The 26572-nt window shown below is 59.7% G+C and overlaps 1 protein-coding gene across 2 annotated transcripts; it reads right to left on the bottom strand.

Moving 5' to 3' along the window:
* On the bottom strand, positions 1-25943 carry ALDH4A1 (aldehyde dehydrogenase 4 family member A1). 2 transcript variants are annotated; one of them, XM_070600881.1, is made up of 15 exons: positions 25808-25943; positions 16213-16306; positions 15576-15668; positions 13094-13141; positions 12131-12286; positions 10409-10558; positions 10246-10320; positions 9275-9462; positions 6977-7050; positions 4713-4909; positions 4513-4560; positions 3627-3779; positions 3052-3173; positions 2179-2297; positions 1-1463 (listed from the first exon to the last, which is right to left on the bottom strand). In XM_070600881.1, the coding sequence occupies exons 1-15, from the start codon at positions 25864-25866 to the stop codon at positions 1351-1353; spliced, it is 1689 nt and encodes a 562-aa protein (XP_070456982.1). In that variant the 5' UTR covers positions 25867-25943; the 3' UTR covers positions 1-1350. The 2 variants fall into 2 exon arrangements, with proteins under 2 accessions (XP_070456982.1, XP_070456978.1); XM_070600877.1 differs by having other exon boundaries at positions 15576-15737; positions 25808-25922.
* Positions 25944-26572: the final 629 nt, after the last annotated feature.

Genomic DNA, 26572 nt, shown 5'->3' with positions numbered 1-26572 from the left:
TGAAGTAACAGGCATTTTATTGGGGGCACCAGGGCGAATCCTGTTGCCACCTCACAGTGCAGTAGAACCAGGACACATCCAGCCCCCGCCGACCACCCCGGCCCCTCAGGGAAACAGTGCAGAACTGGAAGGAGGCAGGACCCGGGCCAGCCCGGGCAGCACTGGTGCCCACCCGACCGTCGGTGCAGCGGGAAATCGTGGCACTCGGGGAAAGGCCACACCAGCCGTCCGGGGGAGGGCCCAGCACTCTCAGGGCCCCCTAAAAGTCACCCCTTATGGCTCTCTGGCCACCCAGAATCCGACCCGGAGATATTCGCCAGTGTCCACCCATTGGCTGCGTCCAACAAAGCACAGGCCACCAAGGAGCCAGTCCATACAGAGCCACTAACACGCATGGGAGACAAGATTCTACAGGCGACCTCAGCCCAGGCTGGAGGGGGACCCAGGCTATGTCTCCGGGGCTGAGAGGTGGGAGCAACGTCTGCCTGGGCCCGTTCCACCACCGCTCGGCGGGAACGGAGCTCCTGCAGGAAAACCCAGGCGCAGAGTGTGGCCGCGTCTCGAGGCAGGAGCAGAGAGCTTGGGGGCAGCTAACACGGCACGGAGGCCCCCCAGGGCTCCCAAACTCACAGCCCAGACAGGAAGGACCAGCATGTCCCCCCCTCGGCAGGTGGCCTCCAGCGGCAGCCCCCACCCCAGCACGTGGAGATGGCAGGGACCACGTGGTCCTCAGGCGGACACAAGCCCCTGGAGAAAGGCACACGGGTGTCTAAGGCGCATGTTGGCACAGGCCCCTGTGGGGTCAGGCGGGTCTGGGTGAAGCGCCTGTGAGGACGGTGGGCAGCCCTGACCGGGAGGGCGAGGCCAGCTGGTGCCCCATGCCCTGCAGGCCACCCGGTCACACCCAGCCCTGGAGAGCTGGTGGAGCCAGGGCCAAGGCCAGAAGCCTCCCTCTGTGGGCCCAGAGCTGCCTCCTTGTCCCCAAGGGATCCTGGGAGCTGCTCCACCGCCACAGGTCCCTAAGCCACTAGACCACAGTGTAAGGAGAAAAGGACAGACAGAATCAGCCGGGACCAAGGTCCTACCTGCCAGATGGGATTTCTAGGGTGGCTGACGGAATAGGAGGTAACAGCCCTGTTCCTCCCTGGCGTGATCCCAAACCAGAGGCCAGCACCTGACCCCGAGGGCGGGACGGGCCAGGATATGGGCCGGTGGGGGGCAGCGGGGCAGATGTCGGCCCTAGAAAGGGGGGTGTCTGTGGGGAGCCGGTTGGAGGGGCTGGGACGGGCCAGTGCAGCGAAGTCAGTAGTCTGGACAGACGACAGAGGACAGCGAGGTGCCGCGCGGGGCTCAGTGCATGTACGAGTAGCGCCAGTCCCCTAGAGGCACGTGGGTCTCCTTGATGACCTGGGGCGACGTCCAGCGCAGGATGTAGTGGGGGCCCCCCGGCTTGTCATTGGTTCCTGCAGAAATGACAGCTCTGTCATCCTCCGAAAAGACACAACAGCTCTGGGCAGAAGGAAAAAGGGTGGGGAGTTGACGGAATAAAGGGGCCCCAGCCCGGGCAGAGAGCAGCTAAACTAACGCTACACGAGTTCAAGCAGCCCAGGTGCCGGGCGCATCGTGCGGAGCGCGCACAGCTGGACAGGCAGGGCCTGACGAGCAGGCAGGCGGTCTGCTCCAGGGTCCATGCAGCCCCCCGCAAGGGGTGTCTGGGAGGCAGGGATGCATGCGGAGGGAGCATTAGACTGGGGGTCAGGAAATGTGGGTTCTAGCCCTGGCTCTGACACTCGGCCCCTGGAACCTTTGGCAAGTCACTACCCCTCTGTAAGCCTCAGTTTCCCCATCTGTAAAACGGAGGGTGTTGGACTGAAGTGACCTGGAACATGGTGGTAAAAGGTGTGGGTGCTGGGACAAAAGCCAGCTCCACCACATCCTAGCTGTGTGCCCCGGGGCAAATCACATCACCTCCCTGGGCCTCAGTTTCCCCTTCCATAAAATGGGAAGAAGAATAATAGTGCCTCAGCTCATGAGGTTGTTGACAGCACCCTGTGCTAGCACAGCCCCTGGGCCACAGTGCTCGTTAAGTGGCACTGTTCCTATTACTCCTAACACCCTGGAGACGAAGGGTCTCCCGCCAGGAACTCGGCTCCCCTCTGGACAGGTGCACCCACTCACCAGAGGCTCGGGCCCCCCCGAAGGGCTGCTGGCCCACCACCGAGCCGGTGGACTTGTCGTTGATGTAGAAGTTGCCAGCAGCGTTCCTCAGCATCCTGGTGGCCTCCTGGACAACGTCCCTACCAGGCGGGGCAGCAGTAAGAGGGCAGCCGCTCACCCCGCCCTCCAGCCTCGGGTCCCACCTCCAACCCCTCACCTGCCCCCGCCCACGCCAGCCATCCAGGTGAAGCGCTAGGCCAAGTCGGGGACCAGTGACACGGGCCAGCCCATGGCTGTGCACCCTTGGGCAGGGTGCTTAGAGTCTCTGAGACTCAGCTTCCCCCTCACCTCCCAGCAGGGCTGTTCAAGGACTGAACAGGACGATGGAGGGTCAGCCACACACACTCACGGGAGTGGCCCATCCTGGTCCAGTTTTCCTGCCCATCGGGAGCCAGGGGAACCCCCAGACCCTCCCCACTCAGGTTCCAATCCCACCTCCACTCTCAGAGGTGGACACAGGGTGGCCCCAGTGCCTGGGAGGAAGGAAAGGCCGAGCCTCAGGTTGGCAGGAGCCCCAGACTCGACTCTTGCCTCTGGAGATGAGCAGTGCGCCCCGAGCCCCTCTCCCGCTGTGCAGCATGAGCCATCAAATCCCAGAGCCAGTTAAAGCGCAGATCCCGGGCCGCCCCGAGATGCTCAGACTCATGCGGGGCTCCTGGCCCTGCATTTTAGCAAAGAGCTGGCTGCCTCCCCGGACTGTGCTCGGCCGCCAGCCAGTCGGGCTGAAGGGAGAAAGCAGGGGCGGCATGATTACTAGAGTCCGGGTCCAGGAGGGCGGTCTCCAGGGTGGGGGCAGGACACCAGGCCGGGAGCCAAGGGGCCGCGGCCACTCACTTATCCTGGGCGAACACTGCCCCCGTGAGGCCGTAGCTGGTGGTGCTGTCCACGAGCCGCAGCGTCTCCTTGTACTGGTCGTCGGGGTAGACGTACACGGTCAGCACAGGCCCGAAGATCTCCTGGGGGAGGAGCCCAGGCTCAGCCTGCGCCCTCTCCTGAGCCCCTGCAGGCGCGGCCTCCTGCCCGGGCCCCTCCGAGGACAGCCACAGGCTCAGCCCCTGCCCTGCCCACCCCACCCCACCCAGCAAAAGAGCCCAGAAACTTTCTGGCCCTGGCTGCTGGCCAAACCCGCCCTGTAGAGCCAGGGCCCAGACCCTCGGAAACGGGGGACTTCCGACAGCAACTGGCACAGGAACCGCCCAGCAGTGTCACTGTCCCCTCTGCCAGCCTCTGGGGGAGGACCCCCACCCCTGCACTGCCATCCTGGGCAAGTGCCTTGACTCCTCGGAGCCTCAGTTTCTCATCCGTGAAATGGGGTAATGGCACGAGAAAAAATGCCATGCAAAGGCCCTGTGCCAACGCTGTGCTCGGGTGAGACTGACCCTTCGACACCCAGGCTGCTGCCCCACTACCTCCTTCATGATAGGCTCCTGAGGGTCCTTGCTCTCCACGATGCAGGGCTCCACAAAGTAGCCCACCGAGTCATCACACTTGCCCCCTGCCAGGACGGTGAGGCTGGGCGAGGAGCGGGCGTGCTCCAGCCACTTCCGGATGCGGCCGAAGGACTGCGGCGGCGGAAGGAGAGGCATCAGGGCCGGCTGGGGGGCCGTTCCCAGCAGCAGCCCCCAACACACATCCCGGAAACACCGTCCCAGAAGGGCCCGAACCCGAAATGGGAGGGGCGAGGGCGGACGCCCGAGTCTGGCTGAGCCGCGGCGGAGACGAGGGCAGATGCGCACACTCACACGCATGTGTGCGCGTGTGGTAGAAGTACAGGTGTACTCACGTATAAACACAACACACACAAGTGTACACAAGCGCATACGCACGGCCACCTGTCCTCATGATTAAGTACATAGGTATATGTATGCTTATGCTCACGCATGAAGACCTACACGTGGCCTCTATACATACATGAACATGTACACGAATGTGTGTGCGTGCACGCCCGTGGGTGGATTTGTCCATGTATGGAGATATGTGCGTGTGGATGTGTGTGTTCCTGTGGGAGACCCACATGCACGCCCACACGCAGATGGGAGGGCCTACTGCGCGTGCACAGGCACACACGCACTTGCGGGGAGCCAGCTGAGCCCGGCGGCAGGGGTGCGGGAGGCGAGCTCTCTGCTTACGGCCGACTCCGCCTCGTCCAAAGCTGGGGCGGGGTGCACGTGTGGCCGGAGCGGCCCTGCTGGAAGCAATGGGCCCGGTCGCCCGGGTTCAGGCCCCCGCCCCTCCTCCGTCTCCCCCCGGTCCGGCCTCGGCCCCGGCCCCAGGAACGCCCGCTGCTCCCCGTACCTTGGCATCAATCACCGCGGAGAAGAAGGTCCCAAAGTCCTCTGCAGGCTGGAGGAAGGGGAGACGAAGAGACCGAGTCACCGCAGGCCCGGGACAAAGGCAGCCCCTCCCCACTCGCCCCAGCCCCCCCCGCCCCGCGCGGGAGCCTCCAATCCCATCAGCCCCCTGCTGAGCCGCGGCGGGAGGAAGGCGCCACTCACGTCGCCCACTTTGATCCTGCCGTGCTCCTCCAGCAGCCGCCCTTTGATCTGCGGCCACAGCGAGCGGGGCACGTAGAGGCGCGAGCAGGCCGAGCACTTCTGGCCGCCGTACTCGAAGGCCGAGCGCAGGGTCCCACTCACCACGCTGTCCACGTCGGCCGAGCGGTGGACGAAGTGGAAATTCTTGCCCCCACACTCTGCAAGGGCCGGGGCGCGGGGTGACTCGGGGAGCAGGGCCGGCTCCCACACCAGCCCGGGGACCCTGCACGCTGCCCACACCCATCCCAGGGGCCTGCGATCAGCCCCCAGTCCCGGACGGATGGGAGCAGGAGGAGCTGTAGAATTAGGGCTGGACAACATCCTGGACACCGAGGAGCCGGGCCTATCCTCCCCCTCCACAGACGAGAAAACGGAGGCCAGGGTCAGGGTGCTGCCCGACCTAAGGGCAGAGGAGGACCAGCACCCAAGGCTCCCGAGGGTCAATCCGTTCCCAGAAGTGGGCACAGCACTCCTTGAGTCACCCCACCCAGTGAGAGGAGCACGGCCAGGGCGGGGCCCTCTTCCTACCCACAGGGGGACTGCTCCCATCTCCTTAGGATGAGGGAGCTCAGGCAGGTCCTTCACGCTCCAGCCTCGGTTTCCTCCCTCGGACAAGCATCAGCTAACAGCAGCTCCAGTGACAGAGCACTGAGTGGCTGCCGGACTGTCCGGGGCCTCTGCCTGTCCCGCTGAAATCTCACCACCTCCCGCTGTTATTCCCATTTTAAAGACGAGAAAACTGAGGTGGAAAGATCCAATCACAGGCTCGAGGGTGGGCTGCGGTAGAGTTGGCAGCGTCCCTCTCCCTCAGGGGGGCGGGGAAAGGAGACAGCAGAAAACCATGGGCAGCTCCCCGAAGCGGCTTGCTGGTCCCCATCTCGCGGAGGCTGGACTTGGGGCACTGGGGGCCGAGAGCTGGCCCTGAGGAGGGCTCCCCTTCCCTGACACCCCCATCAAAGCTCCCCATGGCTCAGGAGTGGGGTCCAGTCTTCACCCCAGGAGTAGGGGCACTGAACCCACAGCCCCAGCTCTGCCGACCCCGTGCTGTGTGGCCCCAGACAGCCCTCCCTCTCTCGAGGTCTCGGCATTTTCCCAAAGCATGTTCCACGAAACACTTGGGCCACGGGGCCTCTGCAAAAGTGTGCTTCTGTGGCCCCAAGAGTTGGGGAAACACACATCAGACCTTGCTCTTGAAGATGTACAATGCAAGTTGGAGCATTAAAGGCTCTGAGAGGTCCTGCAGGCGAGGAATCCATTTTTCTTTAACACAGCGGTGCCTCATTTCCCTGACCATGGAATGCTGCTTCACGGGACAGCTAGTAACATTTCAGTAAGATCTAGCCCTGCCGACCTCTCAGCTCCATCTCCCGTCGCCACCTCCCTCTCTTGAGGTCTTGGCATTACTCCAGTTACGCTGGCCTCGTCTCCCCACGTACAAGTTCATTCCCACCCCACGGCCTCTGTTTGCAGTCTCCCCTGCCGAGATCCGGGCCGTGCAACACGGTAGACGCCAGCCACAAGTGGCTATTTAAATTCAAACTCATTAAAATTCAACAAAACAGAAGATTCCCTTCCTTGGCCCCAGCGGCCACCTTTCAAGTATGTGATGGCCACACAGGGCTGGTGGCTACCACGTCGGACACGCAGATAGAGAATGTTTCCATCATCGCGGGACATTCTACTGGACGGCACTGGTGCCCCAGAGGGCCCGCCCCCAGGTCTTTGCGAGGCTGGCTGCTTCTCCTCGTTCAGGTCTCCGCTCAAATGCTCCCTCCGTGAAGAGGGCCACCTGACCACTCGGGTCACCACCGCACCCAGCCCCTGGGCGCTCTGCTCGTCACCTCTTTTCCCTCTTTTAATTCTTGATGGCCCCGGTCATGACCTGACGCCACTTATCTGTCTATTGACTGCCTCCTGCTACTGGAACAGACTGGCAAGGGCTGGGTCTGCCACTCCTCATCTCTGCATCCCCAGTGTCCAGAAAGTAGCTACACGGACACTTAATAATTTATTTGCTGAAGGACTGACGAATGAGTGAAAAAATGCACCTTCTGAGGCGCCAGCGCTCTGCACAACTGCGGACCTGCCTCCGCCCCAGCACCCAGCTCTCAACTCCTGCACGGCCTCCCCGCCTACAGCTGCATCACCTCCACCTCCTCCTCTTCCATCGTGGCCAGGGGAGGGGTCCCTGGGGCCACGGGGAAGGGGTGGCGAGGGGCCCTTACCTCCGGCCAGGCGCGGGAAGGTGCGGAACCGGTCCAGGTTCTGGGCCACCTGCTTCCACAGGTGTTTGAAGGTACTGAAACCAGAGGACACGGTTAGGGAGCCGGGCTGAGGTTCCTGAGATGGTGAGGGTCTTGGGGAGAGGGGAGCTGCCCCCACCAGAGGAAGGGGCCGAAAAGCCCAGGGAGGAGGGCCAGGGTCGCAGCCCAGCAGGAGGCGGGCAGGGGTCACAGCCATGGTGGCGGGGAAGCAAGGAGGTGGTGGCAGCTGGAAATGGCTGCATTCTGAGTCTACAGGGAGGGAGCAAGGGGAGGCTTGGCGGCAAGATGGGGCAGAGAAGGCCAGAGGGTGCTGGGTTCAAGGCTTGACTGAGACACTCACGGCTGTGTGATCTTACGTTCATCACTTAACCTCTCTGAGCCTCTAATTCTGCACCTCCTCTGGAAACAAGAGAGAAGGATCCCACCTGGCAGGGCTGTTTTGTGATTCACTCTAATGCGAGTCAAGTGCTCAGGACAGTGCTGGGCACTCTGCGGGTGCCTGATGGGGACAGACGCTGTCACGGTCTGGGAGGGACGCCCTGGCCCAGTGCCCAGGCTTCCAGAGGCCGAATTGAGGAAGGTCCTGGGAGAGCGTGCCGGGGCCCCGCCTCCTCCCCAAGCTGCGCGAGTGTGACCAACCTCAGCAGCAGAAAACAATAAAAATGCTAATCAGCAGGGAGCCGGAGACACAGCAGCTAATACTAATTTATGACTCTCCCACCTTTGAGCCCGCTGCTCCTCAGAGCATGGCAAATGGGGCCGGGCCGCGCCACCCGCTAATCGGCAGGGACCGCGGGGCCGGCGGCAGCAGAGCGGGCCTTCTGGAAAACGGCCCTCCTCAGCAAGTCTGACGCTGCCGTCGCCACCCGGTAAAGCTTGGCGGGAAGCGGCGGGGGGAGCCTGAGGCCGGCAGAGGCGAGAAGTCATCGCAGACGTCCCCAAGGACACCTGGAAGGTCCCCGAGTGCAAACCTCGACACTGGAACCCCAGTGGCCCTCGGGCACCTCAGCCGCGAAGTGACCGGCAGGTGGGTCATCTTCTTGGGCCAAGCCTCCCAGGCGCCCACCTCCTGCCCCACCAGAGCCTGGACCTTCCCACTGACCCCAACTGACCCTGCTCCTCGCTCACTTGCATCGGCCCCTTCCCCGTCTGCCCGCTGTCTCCACCCAGGTTCGGGCCCCTCCTCGGATGTGGACGGCCTCCTAACCGACCTCTTTCTGGCCACTAGCACAGAGCAGCCAGAGCGGTCACCTGGGCCAGAGGCTGCGAACGCAGGGGCCCGGAGGGGCCAGGCAGGGAGTGAAGGCCACCTGGGTATGCAGAGACCCGGGCTGGGGGGGCACAGTGGGGAACCGGAGAGCGCCTGCCCGCCTCCGGCCAGTGGCACCACATGGAAATGCAGGCCCAGCGACCAGACGGTCCAGGTCATCAAGAGAACAACATTTGGGTTTTTACATGAAACTGTCCCAGTTGTACAAGGCTGGTCCATCACGACCAGGAGAGCCCCTCGCCAGGCCCCCTGGATTTGCGACCTCTGCTTCAAACAGAACTCTGATTAAGCCACTCCCTCTGTGTAAAACCTTCCATGGCTCCCATGACCTTCAGGAAAAAGTCCACACCTTAGCGGGCTCACAGGGCCTTAGAGGCAGCGGACTAAATCCCCGAGAGGTGGGGTCTTGTCTACTTCTCAAGAACACTGCTGAGCAGGGGCTCGATAAAGCCCTGCTGGGTGAGTGAAGGAATGAACAACCGCAATGGAACCAAGCCCCGCCCCCACCCTCTTACCCTCAGCCCCCGAACGCCACTTGGGCCACATGAGGCCACCTCCACCTCCCACATTCTCCCCACCCCACCCCCCTCGTCTGGCAACTTCTCCGTCTGATGCCACTGCCTCCAAGAAGCCTTCCTGACTTCCTCCTGCAATTCCTTCCAAGCGCCCTCGAGCCTCTTCCAGTAGCAGAGGTGACTTCGAAATCGCCAAACCCCCGCAGGCTGCTTCCAGCCTTCGCAGCTCTTCCCTGCTCATCACCTAATCTGACCCTCAAAACTACTCTGCAGGGGAGGCAGAATCGCTCCCGTTGTACAGGGGAAGAAAGCGAGGCTCAGAGAGGTGAAGTGGCTCACCCACGGCCACACAGCGAGTAAGTGGGCACGGTCAGTGCCTGACCTCTGGGTTCACAGCCCCAGCTCCTGGACAGAGGTGACGAGGCCGTTGCCTGGTGAACGTTCCCATGCCACCCGCCCCGCCCAGGGACTTACGGCACGCTGCCTGTGAAGTTGATGCCACAGAGATGCTCTGAGCTGGTGACAGTGTCCCCAAATGTGGGCCCATCAGCCGGCACAAACTGGATGATGTTAGGGGGCAGGCCAGCTTCCCGGAGGACGCGGTAGACGGCGTAGCTGGCCAGCATGGCAGTGTCACTGGGCTTCCACAGCACCACATTGCCCTGCCCGGGAGGCAAGGTGATGGCCCACCAGCCCCCACTCCCACCCTACCCCGAAGCATGGCCATCCCCCACCGGGAACCACCAGGCCTCTGTGCAGGCCAGGATGTCCCCTACCCAACCCCACTCCTCCAGGTGTCAGGCTCTGCTCTAACAGCCCTTGCCAACAAGACCCCACCCTGCCCTGTCTGCTCCCACACTCTGGCCAGGGCTCCCTTCCTCTGGAAGCCTGTGCAGTCTCATCCTGCCAGCACCCTCGGGCATGTGTGTTCTGGGTGTGTCTGAGTCACTGGGCGTCACTGGGCATAGCTGGGCAAGTGCTCACAGGGCTCCCTGCATGTGTCCTGGTTGAGGGCACGTGGGCACCTCGGCGTGCACCCCGCCTGTCTGTGCACGAGCATCCTCCAGCTCACCCGGCTGCCCTGGGGCGGGGGTCCAGACCCCCCCCAACTCTCAGCCCGCCTCCTGCAACTCCATGAGCCCCCAGGCCCTCTGAGGGCAAGGCTGCGTCTCCCCCATCAGACTGGGAGCTCACGAGGGCGATGGCCACCTCCACCCTGATAACGGCAGTGGTGCCCAGTGACTTTAAAACTAAGCCTGAATCCTTTTCTGTCGCATCATTTACTCACCGTGCGACCCTGACAAATAAGCCCCTCGCCGCCCCCACCCCCTGTGCTTCTCCCCGCGACCAGGGCCGGGACCCGGGGGGCTCGGGTGTGGCCTCTTGTCTGTTCAGAGGGGACGATGACTCACTCCCGCCATCCCCACCCCCTGCCCACGTCTCACCATCAAGGCCGGCGCCCCCGCCAGGTTGCCGCCGATCGCAGTGAAGTTAAATGGGGAGATGGCTGCCACGAAGCCCTGGGGGACGAGGAGGGGGCGGTGAGGCCGAGCTCAAGCTTCAGGCAGCCCCTGCCCGCCCCGCCCCGCCGCCCGCCGCTGTGGGTACCTCGAGCCCCCGGTACACCACGCTGTTGGTGCTGGGCGGCACGCTGATCGGCTGCTGCCCCTCCAGCTCCACGGCAAACTTGGCATTGAATCGGAAGAAGTCGATGAGCTCGGCCGCGGCGTCGATCTCCGCCTGGATCACCGTCTTACCCTGCGAGGTGGGAGGGCCGGGGTCGGCGGTGGCAGATGTGCCTCCAGTTAGCCCTCTCCTGACACTGGACCCTGCGCCCACAGTGACATCATGTGCAGGATGCTGGCGGCTCGTTCCAGGGGATGATCATGCGCCCTCGCTGGGGGCATCTGGGCCAAGACCAGGGGGCCTGAGGACTGCAAACATCTCCTTAGACTGTCCGTTCTTCTTGATGGCAACATGAGCCATGAGGAAAGGACGCTGGGCAGCAAGAATGGGCTTTCTCGGACGGGGAAGCCCCTCCTTGGCACACAGGGTCACCGGCAGCTGCTCGTCCTGCTCGGGACACGGAGCAGGGAAGCTGAGCTGAGCTGCATCACCCCCACTCTGTGCGGCCACCACACTTCCCACAAGCTCCTGAGTGTCTAGTCAAATCGAGAGGCACCTCCATCTGATCTTGGAGTGTGTGTGGCTCTGCCTGCCCGAGCGTGGCCCACGGGACACTCCAGAGCCCGACACCCACAGCAGGGGCTGAGAGAACCAGGAGACAGCTGGCCAGGCGTGGGGCTGTCGTACCACCTCCAGGCAGCAGCAGGGGCTCTCAGTGCGGACCCCCCAGCAAGAGCTCTGGGCTGACCCAGCCCAAGGTTCATGCCTGGAGGTGGTGAAATTAACCTCCTCCCTCTGCTCCTTCCCCAGCTCTGTGCTGCCCGTGCTGCTCACAGGCTCAACGTGCACTTGCTCAAAAACGCCCATCAGGACCTCCTCCAATTCCAGGAAGACATGGTGCAAGGCACAGAAAGACAGCGAACAGTAGCACGTGATGACTGTCCCCAAAAAGCTTGTACAGGGGACAAACACATAGGAAGTCATGACACCCCATGCGATCCAGGCTGTAACTGACGAATGAATAGCATGCTACGGGAGCACGGAGGCAGGGCTGATCCTTTTGGACAGAGAAGGTTCTGGAAGCCTCACAGAGGAGGTGATATCTGGACTGGACCTTGACGGGTAAGAGTTCAAGGGGCAGAGAAGAGTGAGCATTCCAGGCAGGAGACACAGGGCGGAGGCAGGGAGACGGGATGGGATGGCCACAGTCCAGGAATCTTGCCAATGGCAACATCATGGCGGGATGGCCTGGCGGGAAGGGCAGAGCAGCTGGCGAGCTGGACAGAGGCCGGAAACAAAGGGCCCTGGGTGCTGGGCTCAGGCCTTGGGACGTGACTCTCAGTGACAGACATCTTGGTGGTTCACAAGCCTGGAGTGACCTGCTGGAGGTGTCAGACCGACCACTGAAGGCTGCAGGGTCTGCCCGAGCCTGCAGGACCGCACAGGGCACCTGTCAGTCCAGGCAAAGCCCGACAAAGGCCTGGCCTGGGACGGGGCGGAGGGGAGGGGAGGGGGCATTTCCACAGTAGGATATGCAGGCCAAGCACAGTCCCCTCTCCTAGGCCTCGTCACCCAAGGACATCTCTGGGTCTCCAGCACACAGGGCAGGGCTTGGCACCCTGAAGCTGTTCAGCTGATGTCTGCTGGATCGAATGGGGCAGGAGTGCCCCCACCCGACCCCGACTGTGCCCAAGGGCACCTCACCTGTCCCACCATCGTCTTGGCAAGGACCTCCGCCCTGTGCGGCCCGCTCAGCATATCCGCCGCCCGTAGGAAGATCTGGGCCCGGTCAGCGACAGGCTTCAGGTCCCACTCTTTCCTGGCAGCCAAGGCGGCCTCGATGGCTTTGTTGAGCAGGGCCTGACGAAGAGGAAAAGGTGAGGGGCTTCCTCCTGCAGCAGGAAGGGCCCCAGGGGAGTGAGCAAGGGAGGAGAGATCTGGAGACCCCTGGCTCCCGGCTGCTGCAGACCCTGTGGTCCCATTGTCAGCTGGGGCGCCCCAGGCTCAGAGCCCATCCTGCTCGTCTGGAGAAGTCTGAGGGACCTGCCAAGGACTTGGCACTGAGGCCTGCAGCTGTTAAACCTACTCCACTGCCTCTGTGGGCTCATCGGGGCCTCGCTGCAGTCCTGGGACCTGGGGCTCCTGAACCTGCCGGAGCCTGCAGCCTGGAGGTCAGGGGCCCAGCCTTGCCCTCGCCAAGCAGAACCACAGCCTGAGACATCCACCTGCTGCTGGCATCGCAGACGCCAACTGCCCTCACTGCCACTTGATGCCAGCTCCTGGACCCCCAGCCACAGGTCACCCCACCCCTCTGCCTGGCGCTCCATGATGCCAGTTCTCTGCCTGGCTTTCCATCCACGATGCCTTCAACGTCCCTGACTTGACCTTCCAGAATCGACTCCCATCTCCCAAACCAGGATCTGCCTCCCCGAAAGGGCCGTGTGGGGGTGTCCCAGCCCTGGCCCAAGCAGCGCCCCTTGGCTCAAGTCAACCCTTGCATGCCTGGCCCCATCAAGGACGCCCACCCAGAGACTCAGTGCCAGCCGCCCCTCACGCCCCCACCCCCACGGCCAGAGAGGAAAGGAGTGACTGACGTCCACCTGCACGTCAGCAACTAGCAGGGCAAGAGGGGGCAGCACCCCAACCCCACAGTTGCCAGGGACTCACCTTGTCTGCATAGCAGAACTTGGCCACCTTGTGTCTGTGGTTAAAGGGCTGGAAGAAGAGAAAAGCCTGAGGTCACTATGGGGACTCCCTGAGGACAGGCAGGGATGGGGTCGCGCTCAGAGCTCGCTTTCCAGGCAAGAGTCCTCGGCATGCTCGCTCTCTCCCCTCCACTTCTCATGAAGCCTTCTCCCGTCGCCCCCACCCACATGGATCTCTCCCTCTCGAGAGTTACGGAGCACCTGCTGTTCAATGAGTAAGACACGGTTCCCATTCCAGAAGGCTCACGGTCCAGGAGAAAGGCATGGATGGTCTTTCGAGGAAAGTGTGGACTTGGTGGTCAGACAGACATGGATGGGGCCTTATGTCAACTGACTTCCCTTCTCCAACTCTCCCCATCCAGGAAGTGGGGACTTCCTGCCTCATCGCTTGGAGTGGAGGACCAAATGGGGTCACAGGTGAAAATCCTTCCCAGCCAGGTCTGGCATGAGGCCACCGCTCAGTGATGGGTGCTGTCACCACAGGAGGCCCAAAACAATGCACTGGTGTGAAACGCTCGAGATTTCTGCCAGGCCCCAAAGTCCCCAGGGAACAGAGCAATCGCTTCCTGAGCCCCTTTGCACGAGGTCCTGATTTACTCATCTAACAAGGAGGATGCTCAACCACATTTACAAACAGAACCTGCAGTGCTGGGTACCAGCAGGAGCAGTCAAGTGGGGGAGATGTCACTTTTTTCCCTACCCTGGGCTACAAATAGATTTAATGCCATAATCGTCAACTTTGGGGTCTTCCCAGGGGCTGCGGGGGCTTTCCTGTCTAGCGCACGTGACTGCTGACTTTGAATTCAGTTCCTCAGTTGCACTCGCCACCTTTCACGCACCCGATAACCACGAGTGGCTGGTGGCCACCATCATCATCACAAACAGAAAGCTCTATGGGGCGGCGCCGGCCTAGGTTTGAGTAGAAGGTGGCCTTTTCCCCTTCACTTTAACCCCTGGCACAGTCACCTGCGTCCTGACCACACCTGAGATTGGCTGGTGACACTTAAGGGCCGAGAAGGCAGCTAGGACCAGGCCCTTCCACTGAGCAGATCCCAGTGGACTGCGGATCCCACGAGTCAGCAACGTGTCCTGGGAACACAGCTCCTGCCCTCACACCGGCCACTGCCCCAGATGCCTGGGCTCCAGCCATTACCATGTGGCCAGGTCAGCAAGGCAACACAGGACATGAAAATCAGAAGTGCCACCCAGGGTGTTATCAAAATCCCAGCCACCTGGAAAATCCCAGGGGACACGGCAGCTGCAGAGGCCTGAGGGAGTCGTAGGTGAGGGCAGGCTCCAGGCAGTTAGAGGCGAGAGTGGTGAGCGAGGCCGTGGGAGCTGCTCTCAGCTGGCACCTGCCAAACACCTGGTGCAGACTGGAGGAGCCTGCAGACCCCAGGCCGTGCTCCGACGGCTCCAGGTGTCAGGCCCTCTGGTCGCTGATCCAGCAGCAGGAGCTCCAGGATGCCTCTGTGGGCGACTCCCGCCCCAGGCCATCCTGGGAAACCTCAGAGCAGGAGCCCTGGGTCCTGAGCCTTACCCCTGTGCACACCTGCTCAGGGTTCCCTCCGGACAGAGCCAGAATATGCTCGCCCACTTGCAAAGGGGCCAACCCTTTACTCCCCAAATTTAGAGACCTAAGACTTCCTTGGTCCATCCTTAGGGCACACCAGTTCCTGCGTCCACAAACTCCAAGCAGGTAGATTTCTTAGGCCAAGGTCATCACAGGTCACAGCAAGGTGACCTTGTTGCACTGTATGCAAATTAATCCTCTTTAGAAACTGTCAGGGTGTGAATGAATTCATTTACATCAAAATCAAATGGCTCTGGTTCTGGAAAGCCTGGGTCTATCACCCCTGTTCCAAATCTCACTGTGCCACCCCAGGCAGGTCATTCAACATCTCTGAGCTTGTCTCTCTGAGCTTGTCGCCTGATCTGTAAAACTTGCTAACTTCCTGCTCTCCCTGCCTCAAAGGGGAGTGGCAGGGACTGAAGCAGGAGCTTGTGCAATGGGACAGGGCCTCTTAAATGTGCTGCCAAAGGAGCACAGCTCCAGCAGGAGGGCTTCTAGGAGGAGGCGACACCTGGCCACATCCTGGGCGTTAGACCAGTGGTTCCCAAATACAGACAGGGGCATTGGAGCTTGAACTTCCTTTGGAAGGATTATCTTTGCTTCTGACATGCAGTCCTTTTTTCCTACTCTCCACGATCAATGAGAGAACTAAGAGCTGGCGAAGCTGGCGGCAGTGGTTGTTTTTAACTTCCTCCTGGCAGCCCCCCGGGATTGCTGCTGGAAGTTTTATACTGGTGCATGGAATTCAAAATCCAGGAGTAGACTATAAACTCCTCTGGAGGCAGAGACCCCACAGTGCATGCTTATGTGCAGCCCAAGAGACAGACCCCAGATTCACGGAGGCCGAGCCCAGGCCACCCACTGGACTCACCGACACCTGGTACTGCACATCCGAGGTCCACACCTCCTCGTCCCCCACCACGCATGGGATGGCCTCCGTTCGGCCCTTGAGGTCCTTCAAGGCCTGAGGAGAGGACAGAGGGCAGATGGGCACCCTTCTCCTCTCCGTCCGCCTAAAACCCCGACGCAGAGTCTGCAAACGCAGATGCCCAGGCAGGAACAGAAATGAGAAGGGGGCAAGCGGGTCTGCGGCCACAGAGTGTGCGCTCTCCTCGGGGGGTGGCAGGATTCAGCTTCCATCCATCGCCACTTTCCGTCTTGCCGGGTCTTCCCATTACAAAGAGATTTTTTTAAAAACTGCATCTGAAATTTATGTGCAATCTCATGATTTTAAAATACCGGCAATTAATGGGAGAATGTTTTTAAGTATGAAACATCTGTGGGTTTAGGACCCCTGACCTGGACTGAGGCCCCAAAGTGGCCCAGGCTGCCCCGCTGCCGCTCCCAGCCTCTGCCACCCTCCAGACGCACGGCTCTCCCCAGACTCCGGGTCTCCTGCCAGGGCTGGGCAGGGGCAGGAGGGGTGATGGCTGTGGGCTCGGAGAAGCACCATGGGTGCTGGTGGAGGCTGCCCTTGGCCGGCAGGGGTCCCCCGCACTCCCCCTTACCTTTTGCAGAGCATCTCGCTCGGGGCTGCCCTGTGTGAACGCCAAGATCGGCTCGTTGGCCACCGTCAAGGAGGAGGTGTGTTTCCACCGCAGCCTGGGGTGCGAGAGTGGAGACAGAGGTGGACAGGTCAGCAACAGCTGCCACCAGACCCAGCCCCTCAATCGCTGACGGGGGGTCCTGAGTTGGCCCAGAAGCCTGAAATCCAGAGAAACTAGAGAACTAGGGGCCCAGAGCTGGCCTTGGGGTCCCAGACCCACGTTCAAATCCCAGTTGTGCCGCTGTGTGTCCTTGGGCATGTGACCTGCCTCCTCTAAACCTGTTTCTACACCTAGAAAGTGAGATAACTGTGCAAACTTACATGGTTGCTTGAAGTTTAAATGCATAGATGCAAAACCATTTTTAAGTGTTCTGCACATGGAGAGGGTTTATTCTCACACCATTGCCCCACAATGCGGACTTTATCCCAAACGGCCCCATGCGGCTTCTGTCTCTAAGCTGAAACGGCAGCACGTTCCGAGCTGAGTCTCGGAATGTGAACCAGCTGAGGCTGCCTGGGCACAGAGCTGAGCTCCGCGTGGGCAGGAACATCTAAAATGTGGACCGTGAACTTGGAGGAGGGCCCTGGGCTCAGTCCACAGACACAGGGAGAGCTGGCCTGGGGTTCAGGGACTAATTCCTGGGCATGGAGCTTCAAGAGCTCCTTGTTCTGGACGCCCTGTTTAATCCTGAACTTTATGACCTCAGTGACGAGTGACCGCTAGTGACCACCACCCCGACGTGTCTGAGGGTCACAGGGCGGGAGGACAGGTGGGTAAGAGCTGGGACTTCAGGGCCCGTCACTCCCAGTCCCCGTGGGCCTGCCCCTCCAGCCCTCAGTTTCCTCATCTGTAAATGAGGACAATCATGACGACAAAGGCCACCTAATGCACACAGGGCCTTAGACTTGATAACGCCTCCCATCCATCACGGCCCACTATGGAAATAAGGTAATCTAGGTCCTGGAAGGACAAAGACTAGTTCAAGATCAAGATCAGGAGAAACCTGGATTTGAGTCCAGAAAAAGCCAGATATATCTCCCTCTGGGGTCAGCAGCCCGCAGCCAGAGACCAGTGGGAACACACCCGCGATGGACAAGCCGGGCTACTGGTCACTGCGGGAGGGAGAACATACACCAGGGGGATGGGGGGGGTCCTCTCAGGAAGAGGGTGTTGGAAAGAACTGGATCTGGGTGCTGGATGGGTGCACTGGGGAAGCCGGGGTTTGCTCTGGAGGGGATGCTGTCAGAGGGCGGGGCCATTCTATGGGTGAAAAAGTAGCACTCCCTCATTTAGCAAGAGAGGGAGATGTCCCATACTTCGGGGGTGGCACAGTGACTCTGTGCTCAGTCAAAATTATGAAGGGGCTTGTGGCGCCTCAGCCCACGCTCAGACCTCGTCTGAGGCTGGGGTTCAGTAAGGCTGTTTATGCCCAACAGGAGAACAAAACAACCCGGCTATGAGTGTCAGGGCACTTTTTTTTCTTTCTCACTGGGGAGGGGTCTGGAGGCTCAAAGACCCAGCTGGGGAGGCCTGGAGGAAGGACACGAAACCAGGGGCCGGGAGGGCAGGTCCTTCATTACTCTACAAGGTTACTGGGCACCTGCCACGGCTCTGACGCTGTCCTAGATGATGGAGATACTGCGGTGACCAAGACGGCAAGGGCTCTGGCTGCAGGCAGCTGACCTCGGGGGGAGGGACACGGGCAAGAAATAAACACAATAATGACAGTGGGGACACAAAAATGAGTAAGTAAGGGGAAGGGTGGGGCTACTTCAGCCACGGTGGTCAGGGAGGGCCTCTCTGAGGAGGTGACCTCTGCAGGAGACCAGGAGGAGGCCTGAGAAGAGCTGGGAGGACATTCCAGGAGGTGGGAGGAGCACGTGGTAGAAAGAGCAGAAAGGGGCTTGTGCAGCCGAGGAAAAGGGAGAGGGGGCAGGGCCAGGTGGTCCAAGATCCCCAAGGGCAAAGTGAGTGAACTTCTTCCTCCTCTCCCTCCCCTGCAGCCCCCAGGCCACACCCATCCACCCAAGGAAGCCAGTGACATTCCTCAGGCCCCACCCTTTCCCCACACGTGTTGCGCTGCTTCAGCTTGTAACCTCGGGCAAGGCCACGGTCTGGGAGCTGGATTCCTTTTAGATGATGGAAGATGGTGACCCCATCTCCTGGGGTTAAATGAGAATGCAAAGCTGTAGACTGGCTCAGTAAATTAAAATCCCACACCCACTGTCGGGGGCGGTGGGGGGGGCGGACAGAGACGCGGGAAGAACCACCAGCAGCCAAAAGCCTGAGCAGCTCGTCAGGATAGGGCTGGGCCACGTCCGTTCCGCGGGGCCGTGCAGAAGGTTCCAGCAGCCTCTCTGGGCCTCAGGAGCAGCACACCTCTGCCAGTCAGTAGATGAGATGGGGCCACGTCCTCTGTAAGCCAGGAGAGTGCTGGCAACAGGCATTGGCTGGGAGCCAGGGGGTGGGCCGCCCCAACGCCACCCCGTACCCCAGCTCCTGGTGGGTGTAAGCAGTGCGGGCTCCAGGAGCGGACACACCTGGGACCACAACCCCAGCTGCTCCATCCGAGCCCTCAGCACACTCTCCTGACCTCTGCAGGCCTCTGTTCCTCCTGAAAAACGGGGTGACACCATGTTCCTTGCAGGGTCATCGTGAGGATTAAAAGCACTTGCCTTTCCTCACCCCTCCTGCCCTTAGGGTTTCCTAAGAAAACTGTAAAGGTCTTCCAGAATGTTCACTCCACCAGGCCAGACTTTCAAAGGTAAACTGGATCCCAGACATCTCCAGGATCAGGGGCTGGCCCAGGAGCTCGGCACATATGCTGGAATGAATTTAGCACCGCAGTCCACCTGGGGCAGAGGCTTAAACTGTAGGAGCTGCCAGCTCGCCTCTCTCTGTTCCCTCCCGGGCAGGGTCAGGAACAGAAATCCTGCAGGGCTCCCTCCACAGGGAGAGGCCGTCTGGGCAGAGGCCCACTGTGACCTCTGGATCACAAGTCCCCACAGCTGTCTCTACGCCTGGGAAGACTCCAGGCCCCGGCCCAGCTGTCCGTCAGTCCGAGTGTGGCTTGGGGAAGAGAGAGTAGTTCAAAGAACTGGAGCCAAAAATAATCCCCGGACCCCCCACCAAAGGTTTTTCTTTGGGGCTCATGGGCCATTTGGGGTTGCCACGAGCACCTTCCATGGGATCAAGGGAAGGCGGACATCACTCAGTCACAGGATGCGGGGCCTCTGTGAGGAGCTGCGAGCCCCTCCTCGGCAGGACAGCATCCCTCATCATTCACTCCCGCATGCAGCACACACTTTATTTCACGCCGCAAAGATGCACGGATAACTCAGACGAAGGCAAAACGTTCACTCTCATCCATCACACACTTCCCTATTACCTACCAGGCGCCTGGCTCCTGGACGCAGCAATGAGTCCCACCCGACCTTTCTTAGGGCAGCTCTCAGCCCTCCCACCCCAGGAAGGAGGCCCGGGGCAATCTGAACTTGACCCCGCTTCCCCTAACAATCTGGAGTACCCGCCCCTGCCCACCTGGGGACCTCAGGGCCTGGGCGTGAGACCTCACTGCCCTCCCCACCCTCTGCCGGTAGCCTGATCAGAGCTGAAAAGGCCACACAACCAAAACGCCTGCAGGGGGCAACGTCAGGGCTGGAGGGAGCTGCGGGCCAGCAGGTGCAGCCTCAGAAGGTGACAGAGGGGATGCAGAGGGCCTGGGCCCCAGGTCAGCCCTCGGCCTCCACCCCGGCTTTTGCCCGGAGGTCAGCAATAGCCACTCTTGTTCCACTGTCTCCAAACCATAGCCCAAGTCATGGTTTTCACGTGAAAATTTGATCATCACACACAGAGAGACAGAGGGAACAAGCGCTCAGCTCAACACTACTCAGTGGTTTCTCATTTCTTCTACAATAAAAAACCAGAATCCTTACGGAGGCCTCCAGACTCATTTCCCATCACCCCAGCCCCTCCCACCTAGTTTGCTGCAGGCCAGCCCCCTGGGCTTTTTGGGGTCCCCTCCGTGTGGGGTGTTCTTCACCTGGCTGGCCTCATCTCACAGCCCCGCCCGTTCCTCGCAGCAGCCCTGGTGTCTGGGCTCCAGCCAGGCTGTGAGCCCCACGTGGCCAGCCCATGTCCATTCCGTTCACCACTGGACACGCTGCTCAGCCCACAGTAAGCACTTGAGAAATACCTTTTCAAACAACGCACGAGCAGTGTCAGAGGCCACACCAGGCCCCCAGGACTGGACGCAGGTGCCTTGGGAGTCCCAGTGGCTGGAGTCAAGGGTGGCTGAGGCCAAGGAGAGGAGTACGAAGGAAATTACCCTTGCCTCCTGGAGCTTCCAGGCTTCCCCGGAGGTTATCAGGGGCCTGATAAGGCCAATTCCCCTTATCCCTTATCGCTGAGATAAGGGGCCGCAGGGGAGGCAGCAGAGAGACAGAGCAGAGAGAAAGCGCAGGGCCAGGCAGGTCCAGAGGGAGGGGCACCAAGCTGCCTCCACCTTACCGCCTGGGAAAGCCTGGAAACCATCAGAAAAGCCTGGAAACCATGGCGGAACTTTGATTAAGCACTTAGAAGAAGCCTGGCACCCCGCTTAGTGATAATCTCACTGAATCCACACGACAAATGTGTGAGGGAGGGAGGTCCTGGTACGACCTCCATTGCACGGATGAGGAAACTGAGGCTCAGAGGCGCCGGGACTCGCCCATGGCTCACGGCCACAGCTCGGTCAGGGGCAGGGCAGGACTTGAACCCAGGTCCTCCTGGCTCAGGAGACATACACGCTATGGCAGAAGCAGCTGGAGCACCTCAGAGACCCACGGTCACTGGAGCCGGAGGGGCGGGTACATCCTCCTCACCCTCCAGCCGGCACCTCAATTCCCACCCGAAGAAAGAGGTCACCCCACGGTGGGCAGTGGCTGGCCCAAGGTCACACGGCTGTCCACTGGCACTGCCAGTGCAGCCTAAGGCTTTCCACTCTGTGATGTGGTCTCTGCCAGGAAAGGTCTGGGGGCCAAGCAGCCCCCAGGGAGGGCAGGGGTCTCCCGCATCCCCTGGGGTGAGCAGGGTCCAGCCCAACAGAAGGGGCTCTGCCTTCGGGTAATGACTTCCAATAAAGGGGAGGGACCGAGGACCATCCTGGGCTGCTGGGACCCTCCTGTCTTGATATTCCTGACCCAGGACGGTCACTGAGGGCAGCCCACTGGTGGGGGAGGGGACCAAAGGAAGGATGGAAGCTACACACGGAGTTTTCTAGCTGCCTCTTCAAAATGGTTTTTGCATATGAATCCATTTGACCTCCAAGTCAATTCCATCAGGTGACTATCATCATCATCTTCATTTTCCACATGGGAACATGTGGCAGCACAGAGAGGTGGAGTAACCTGCCCAGAGCCACACAGCTGCTAAGAGGTGGAGCCAGGATCCACCGCAGGCTGTCCTCTGGGCCATTCCAACAGCCACCAGTCATGGGAACCACCTACTATGCACCAAGCCAGGAGCCGGGCACAGGAGGCAGGTGTTCCAAGGTGCGCCAGAGCCAAACGCTGCCCGAGCAGGGATTCTAACAACTTTAGAAGCAAGTTCTAGGATCATCGTAGGTTCTGTTTATTCCTTCACTCAATTATTTGCGGAGCACACGCTGGGTGCCAGGCCCCCAGTAAGGCACTGTTCCATCATCTCTGATCCTTGTGCTACATGGTTGTTAATAAGATTATCCCCATTTTCCAGACGGGACACTGAAGGGCCAAAGCAGAGTTGCCCTGCCAAGGCCACAAAGCGCTGGATGGTGTGGGCTCACAGGTGGCCAGGGGAAGACATTCCAGACAAGGGGTGCCGCCCGGCCACCGCCTGGAGAAGGGAGAGTGCACAGTGGGTCCCGGGAACGATGGGCCGTGCCAGCCCCCTGCCCCACACAACCTGTGATTCCAGTCCACAAGCCCCCTGATGTTGGGGGACCCAGTTGGAGTCATCTACAGACCCCCAACACTCGGCAGGGTCTGGTACCAGAGCAAGGAAGGGACAAAATTAACATTTATTATAAGCACACTATATGCCTGGGCTAGTTCTTTTATTTACTAAATTTATAGATAAATATAAAGATGTATCTTGGCTCTTCCCAAAGAGAATTTGCAGAGACACAACCGAGGACACTGATCATAAAGTTAAAGGAAACAGAGAAAAGGGCAGGAGGTCAAGGTCAAAGGAGATGGAGGCCTGGTATCTGGCCGGTATTGACCAGCTTAAGGCCCGGGGCGAGTTTTCCTTAATTCTCTGCCGCCTCAGTTGTTTAAACTGTGAAATGGGAACAGTAACACCTACATCATAGGTTGCTGAGGAGCTAATAATGCACATCAAAGGCAAATGGCAGCCAGTGTCATTAGTGACCATCCCTACAGGCCATAAAGGCCACATGTGTGTGGTGACCATCTCCAGACTGGACGTGATAAATATCTGCTGACAAGGAAGACCTCGAATGATCATTCATTCATTCACCAACAGTTTGCCCAGGGCTTTCCAGGTGCCAGACACAGTTCTAGGCCCTGGGGCCACAGAGGAAGGCAGACGAGTCTATGAAGTGAGAAAAGCAAGCTACAAAAAAGTATTTGCACATGAGCTGGTTTTTGTATTGCTGCTTTGTTTAAGCATATATATATTCATGGAAATTTAAAAGGATATTTGATATTAATCAAAATGACGACAGTGGTTACCTCTGTCTGGTGATTTTTGTATTCTTTTTTGCTTTATCTGTACTTTTTACAATAGACAGATATTAATTAAATTAAAAGAAAACGCACAATGAAGAGTATTTGTAAAAACCGGTTGAGCTTCCTAGCACTCCAGGCAAAAAGGGAAACACTACAGAACCTCACCCATACCAGTTCCTCATGATAGTTTTTCTCGGCACTAGAGTTTTACATATAGGACACCAGAAATCTCACTAAAAATGTCCTAAAATTGTTTCTCCACAAATGCAGACATGGCATGCCACAGATGTGTCCTAAATATCTGTCGAATAAATGAACAAGGGATCAAACGCCAAAACTGTTCTAGAGCCGTGATTCTCACCTAGGATTTTGCCCCCCAGGTGACACGTGGCAGTGTCGAGACATTTTTTTGTTGTCATGACTTGCGGGTGCTATGGCATCTAGTGCGTAGAGGTAAAGAATGCCACTAAGCATCCTACTGTGCACAGGACGGCCCCATAACTGTGTCACCTGACGCAAGTGTTCACAGCGCTGCATTGAGAAACCCCGTCTGGGGCAGCAGGCCAATGCCGGACGGGACGAGGTCACCTGAGCCTGCAGATCTGGTTGCAAAACGCTTTCTCTCTGGTTGCAAAATGCTCTTTCCCCCCTCAGGAGGCTTTGTAATTAAGACCAAGAATCTGGAGTCAGACCAACAGCGATTTTACGATCTTAGTCCTGTATTTGCCTAAACGGGCAGAGAAGTTTCCCATCTGTAAAATGGGGATAATACAGTGCTTATCAGCACGGTGCCAGGCCCATGGTACTTGACTGCTTGATCAATATGATTTTTTTTTTTTTTGAGGAAGATTAGCCCTGAGCTAACATCTGATGCCAATCCTCCTCTTTTTGTTGAGGAACACTGGCCCTGAGCTAACAACCGTGCCCATCCTCCTCTACTTTATATGTGGGATGCCTACCACAGCATGGCTTGCCAAGCAGTGCCATGTCCGTGCCCGGGATCCGAAGCGGCGAACCCCAGGCTGCCAGAACGGAACATGTGCACTTAACTGCTGTGCCACTTGGGCTGGCCCCAATGTTATTGTTATTATGGCTTTTTTTTAAGGATATGGATTGCTTTCTATCGGATATTAGAGGGTTTTTTATGACAAAGCCTCTCTTCCCATTAAACTGAAAACTCTCCGAAGACCCTATGCACATGTAAAGTTCCTGGGCACTCTTCTGTCCAGGGTGCAGCGCGGCCCCTGCACATGGTAGGGACTCAGTGAACATGTGCATCTATGGAGATTCAATCCAGGGTCCGAGAGGGCTGGTCTCGGAGTGCAGGGAGAGCCTGCAAGCGGGACCACGCTGCGGGTGTGGCGAGCATGCCCTCCTGTTTGGGAGAGGAGCCCTTTCTCCCCTGTCCTCTTCCTGTGCCTTCCCCATCCCACCCCCAGGCACAGAGGACACACAGCACTGCTGAAACTCACCTGTGCCCACAGCTGGGGGCCACCCCTGTGCATCCCCTGGGACACTGATTAACTCAGAAAGAGCTCAGCGGGGGAGACATAGCTGGTCACAGTCCTAGGGGTCAGGCCAACAAAACTCAGATTGGGGGCGGGGCTGCCCAGCTGTGAAAGGGAGGCCAACAGAAACACAGATCCATAAGGGGACAGAGTCTGTGTCCTACCTACCTCCCCTCCAGGCCCAGAGCAGGCAGGGGCTCTGAGAAGGTTTGTCATTGAGCCAGCAAGGGTCCAGGGACCCAACTCCACAGAGCGGGGGTCTGCAAATCTGGGTTCACAGTGCAGCTCCACTCTGAAACTACATCTGTAATTCATCTGTAATTTGGAATAACACTATCTCCCGCACAGAAGACTTTGTTTTGTTTTGTTTGAGGAAGATTAGCCCTGAGCTAACATCTGTGCCAATCCTCTTCTTTTTGCTGAGGAAGACTGGCCCTGAGCTAACATCCGTGCCCATCCTCCTCTACTTTATATGTGGGACGCCTGCCACAGCATGGCTTGCCAAACGGTGCCATGTCCACACCGCGGATCCGAACCAGTGAACCCCGGGCCACTGAAGCTGAATGTGCGAACTTAACGGCTGCGCCACCGGGCCGGCCCCCAAAAGACGTTTAACTACAAGTGATAACGATTATCGTGATGAATAATAACTGGGCCCTGCCTTTGTGCCAGGCTCTGCCCAATGCACTTCACATGTATTAACTCGTTTACTTATCATAATAAGGCACATACCAAGCACATTATAAGTGCTCCATAGATATTGTTATTCCAGCCACCAGGAGAAAGGAGTCCCTTTTCTGCCCAACACTTAACTTCAAAAAAGCGGAAAAGGAAAAGAGACGTAGAAATCCCGTTAGAGAGAGGACAGGCAGGACTCAGAACCCCAGAAGAGGGTCCTGCATGTGAGGCCGAGGGTGGGGAGGGGAGAAGCGGGGTGTGCTAAAAACAGACGTAGCCCCGGGAGGAAGCCGCCGCTCTCAAGCGGCGGGCAAATTTCGAAGATCCAGGATTAGGAGGCAGAGGGATTAAAAGTCTCCTTTCCGAGCGTGGGAGCCAGGAGGGCAGTGGGGAACCCCATTCGGCCGCAAGATTCGGGAAGCGGGTCCCCCTCCCTAAATGAAGGCGACCACCTGAGGGGGACAAGGGGATCGCAGTGGGGGGAAGGTCTGGGTAGGGTGCGGAGGGCACTAGAAGAAGCGATCCGCGGCGGAGGGGAGCCCCGGGGTGCCGCCGGGGGTCCGGCAGGGAGGAAGTGCGGCGCGGGGGGGCGCCCAGTGCCTCCCGGGACCCCGGGCCAGCAGACGCCGCTCGGGGGCCCCGGGCCCGGGGCTCACTCACCCGGCCCCCCGCCAGGGGCGGGCCAGCAGGGCGCGGCGGAGCGCGGGCGGCGGCAGCATCTCGGGCTCGCGGGCGGCTGGTCGCGGGAGTGTCAGCCCCGGCGCGGTGGGGAGGTGCTGCCCCGCCCGGAGCGCACCACCTCGGCGGGCGGGGGGGGGGCCGGCCCAACAGGCCTGTCCCCCGAGTCAGGGTCAACCGAAACTTACCTCCTGTTAATGAAACAGTTCTCTTTTTTAGGGCATGATAGAGGCCACTATGGGACATAGGACAAGGTAACCGAAAAGGGAAGCCGTGACACATACACGTTTCCCCCTCCTCTCTTTATGGTATGACCCAGCAGCCCTCGAGGGAGAGAGGGCGTGAGGCCCATCGACCAATCAGAGTAAAGCATCGAAGCTCCTGGGCCAATCAGGGGGGGCGGTCATGTCGCAGCCTTCTTAGGCCGGAGAGAGGGGCTGAACGAGCCAATGAGAGAGCGGGAAAGGGACACGTGGGAGGCGGGGCGGAAGGACCGCAGATCCGCCAGTCAGGTGTCGCGGGCGTCCGGGCCCGACCACTGTGGCTGCCCTTGGCCTGTGGCTACCAGGCTCTTCGACCCCGCAGGGCCACGCCGCGGCCAGTCCCCAGCCTCCAGTCCCCTGCCTCCAGTCCCCTGGCCGGGACCCAGCCGCCCTCCACCTCCCAGCCTGGCGCGGGGCCACCCAGTTTCCCAGGGCCTGGCGCTTAGATAAATCGCTTAGATAAATCGGCCGGCTTCCTTGCAGT

The sequence above is a fragment of the Equus przewalskii genome, chromosome 2 (genome assembly GCF_037783145.1).
Source record: "Equus przewalskii isolate Varuska chromosome 2, EquPr2, whole genome shotgun sequence".
In the NCBI taxonomy this organism is placed as follows: Eukaryota; Metazoa; Chordata; class Mammalia; order Perissodactyla; family Equidae; genus Equus; species Equus przewalskii.
Note: the sequence above shows the minus strand (reverse complement) of the source record. Positions and strands in the feature narration are given on the sequence as shown.

What these genes read in the sequence shown, in the direction of transcription:
- ALDH4A1 (XM_070600877.1), bottom strand. Translation starts at nt 25,866, where the DNA reads ATGCTGCCGCCGCCCGCGCTCCGCCGCGCCCTGCTGGCCCGCCCCTGG. An exon ending in AGCGAGATGCTCTGCAAAAG is followed by an intron (nt 15,738 to 16,212) that starts GTAAGGGGGAGT and finishes CTGCGTTTGCAG; the next exon opens with ACTCTGCGTCGGGGTTTTAG. An exon ending in CTTCCCGCGCCTGGCCGGAG is followed by an intron (nt 4,910 to 6,976) that starts GTAAGGGCCCCT and finishes CGGCCCTTGCAG; the next exon opens with AGTGTGGGGGCAAGAATTTC.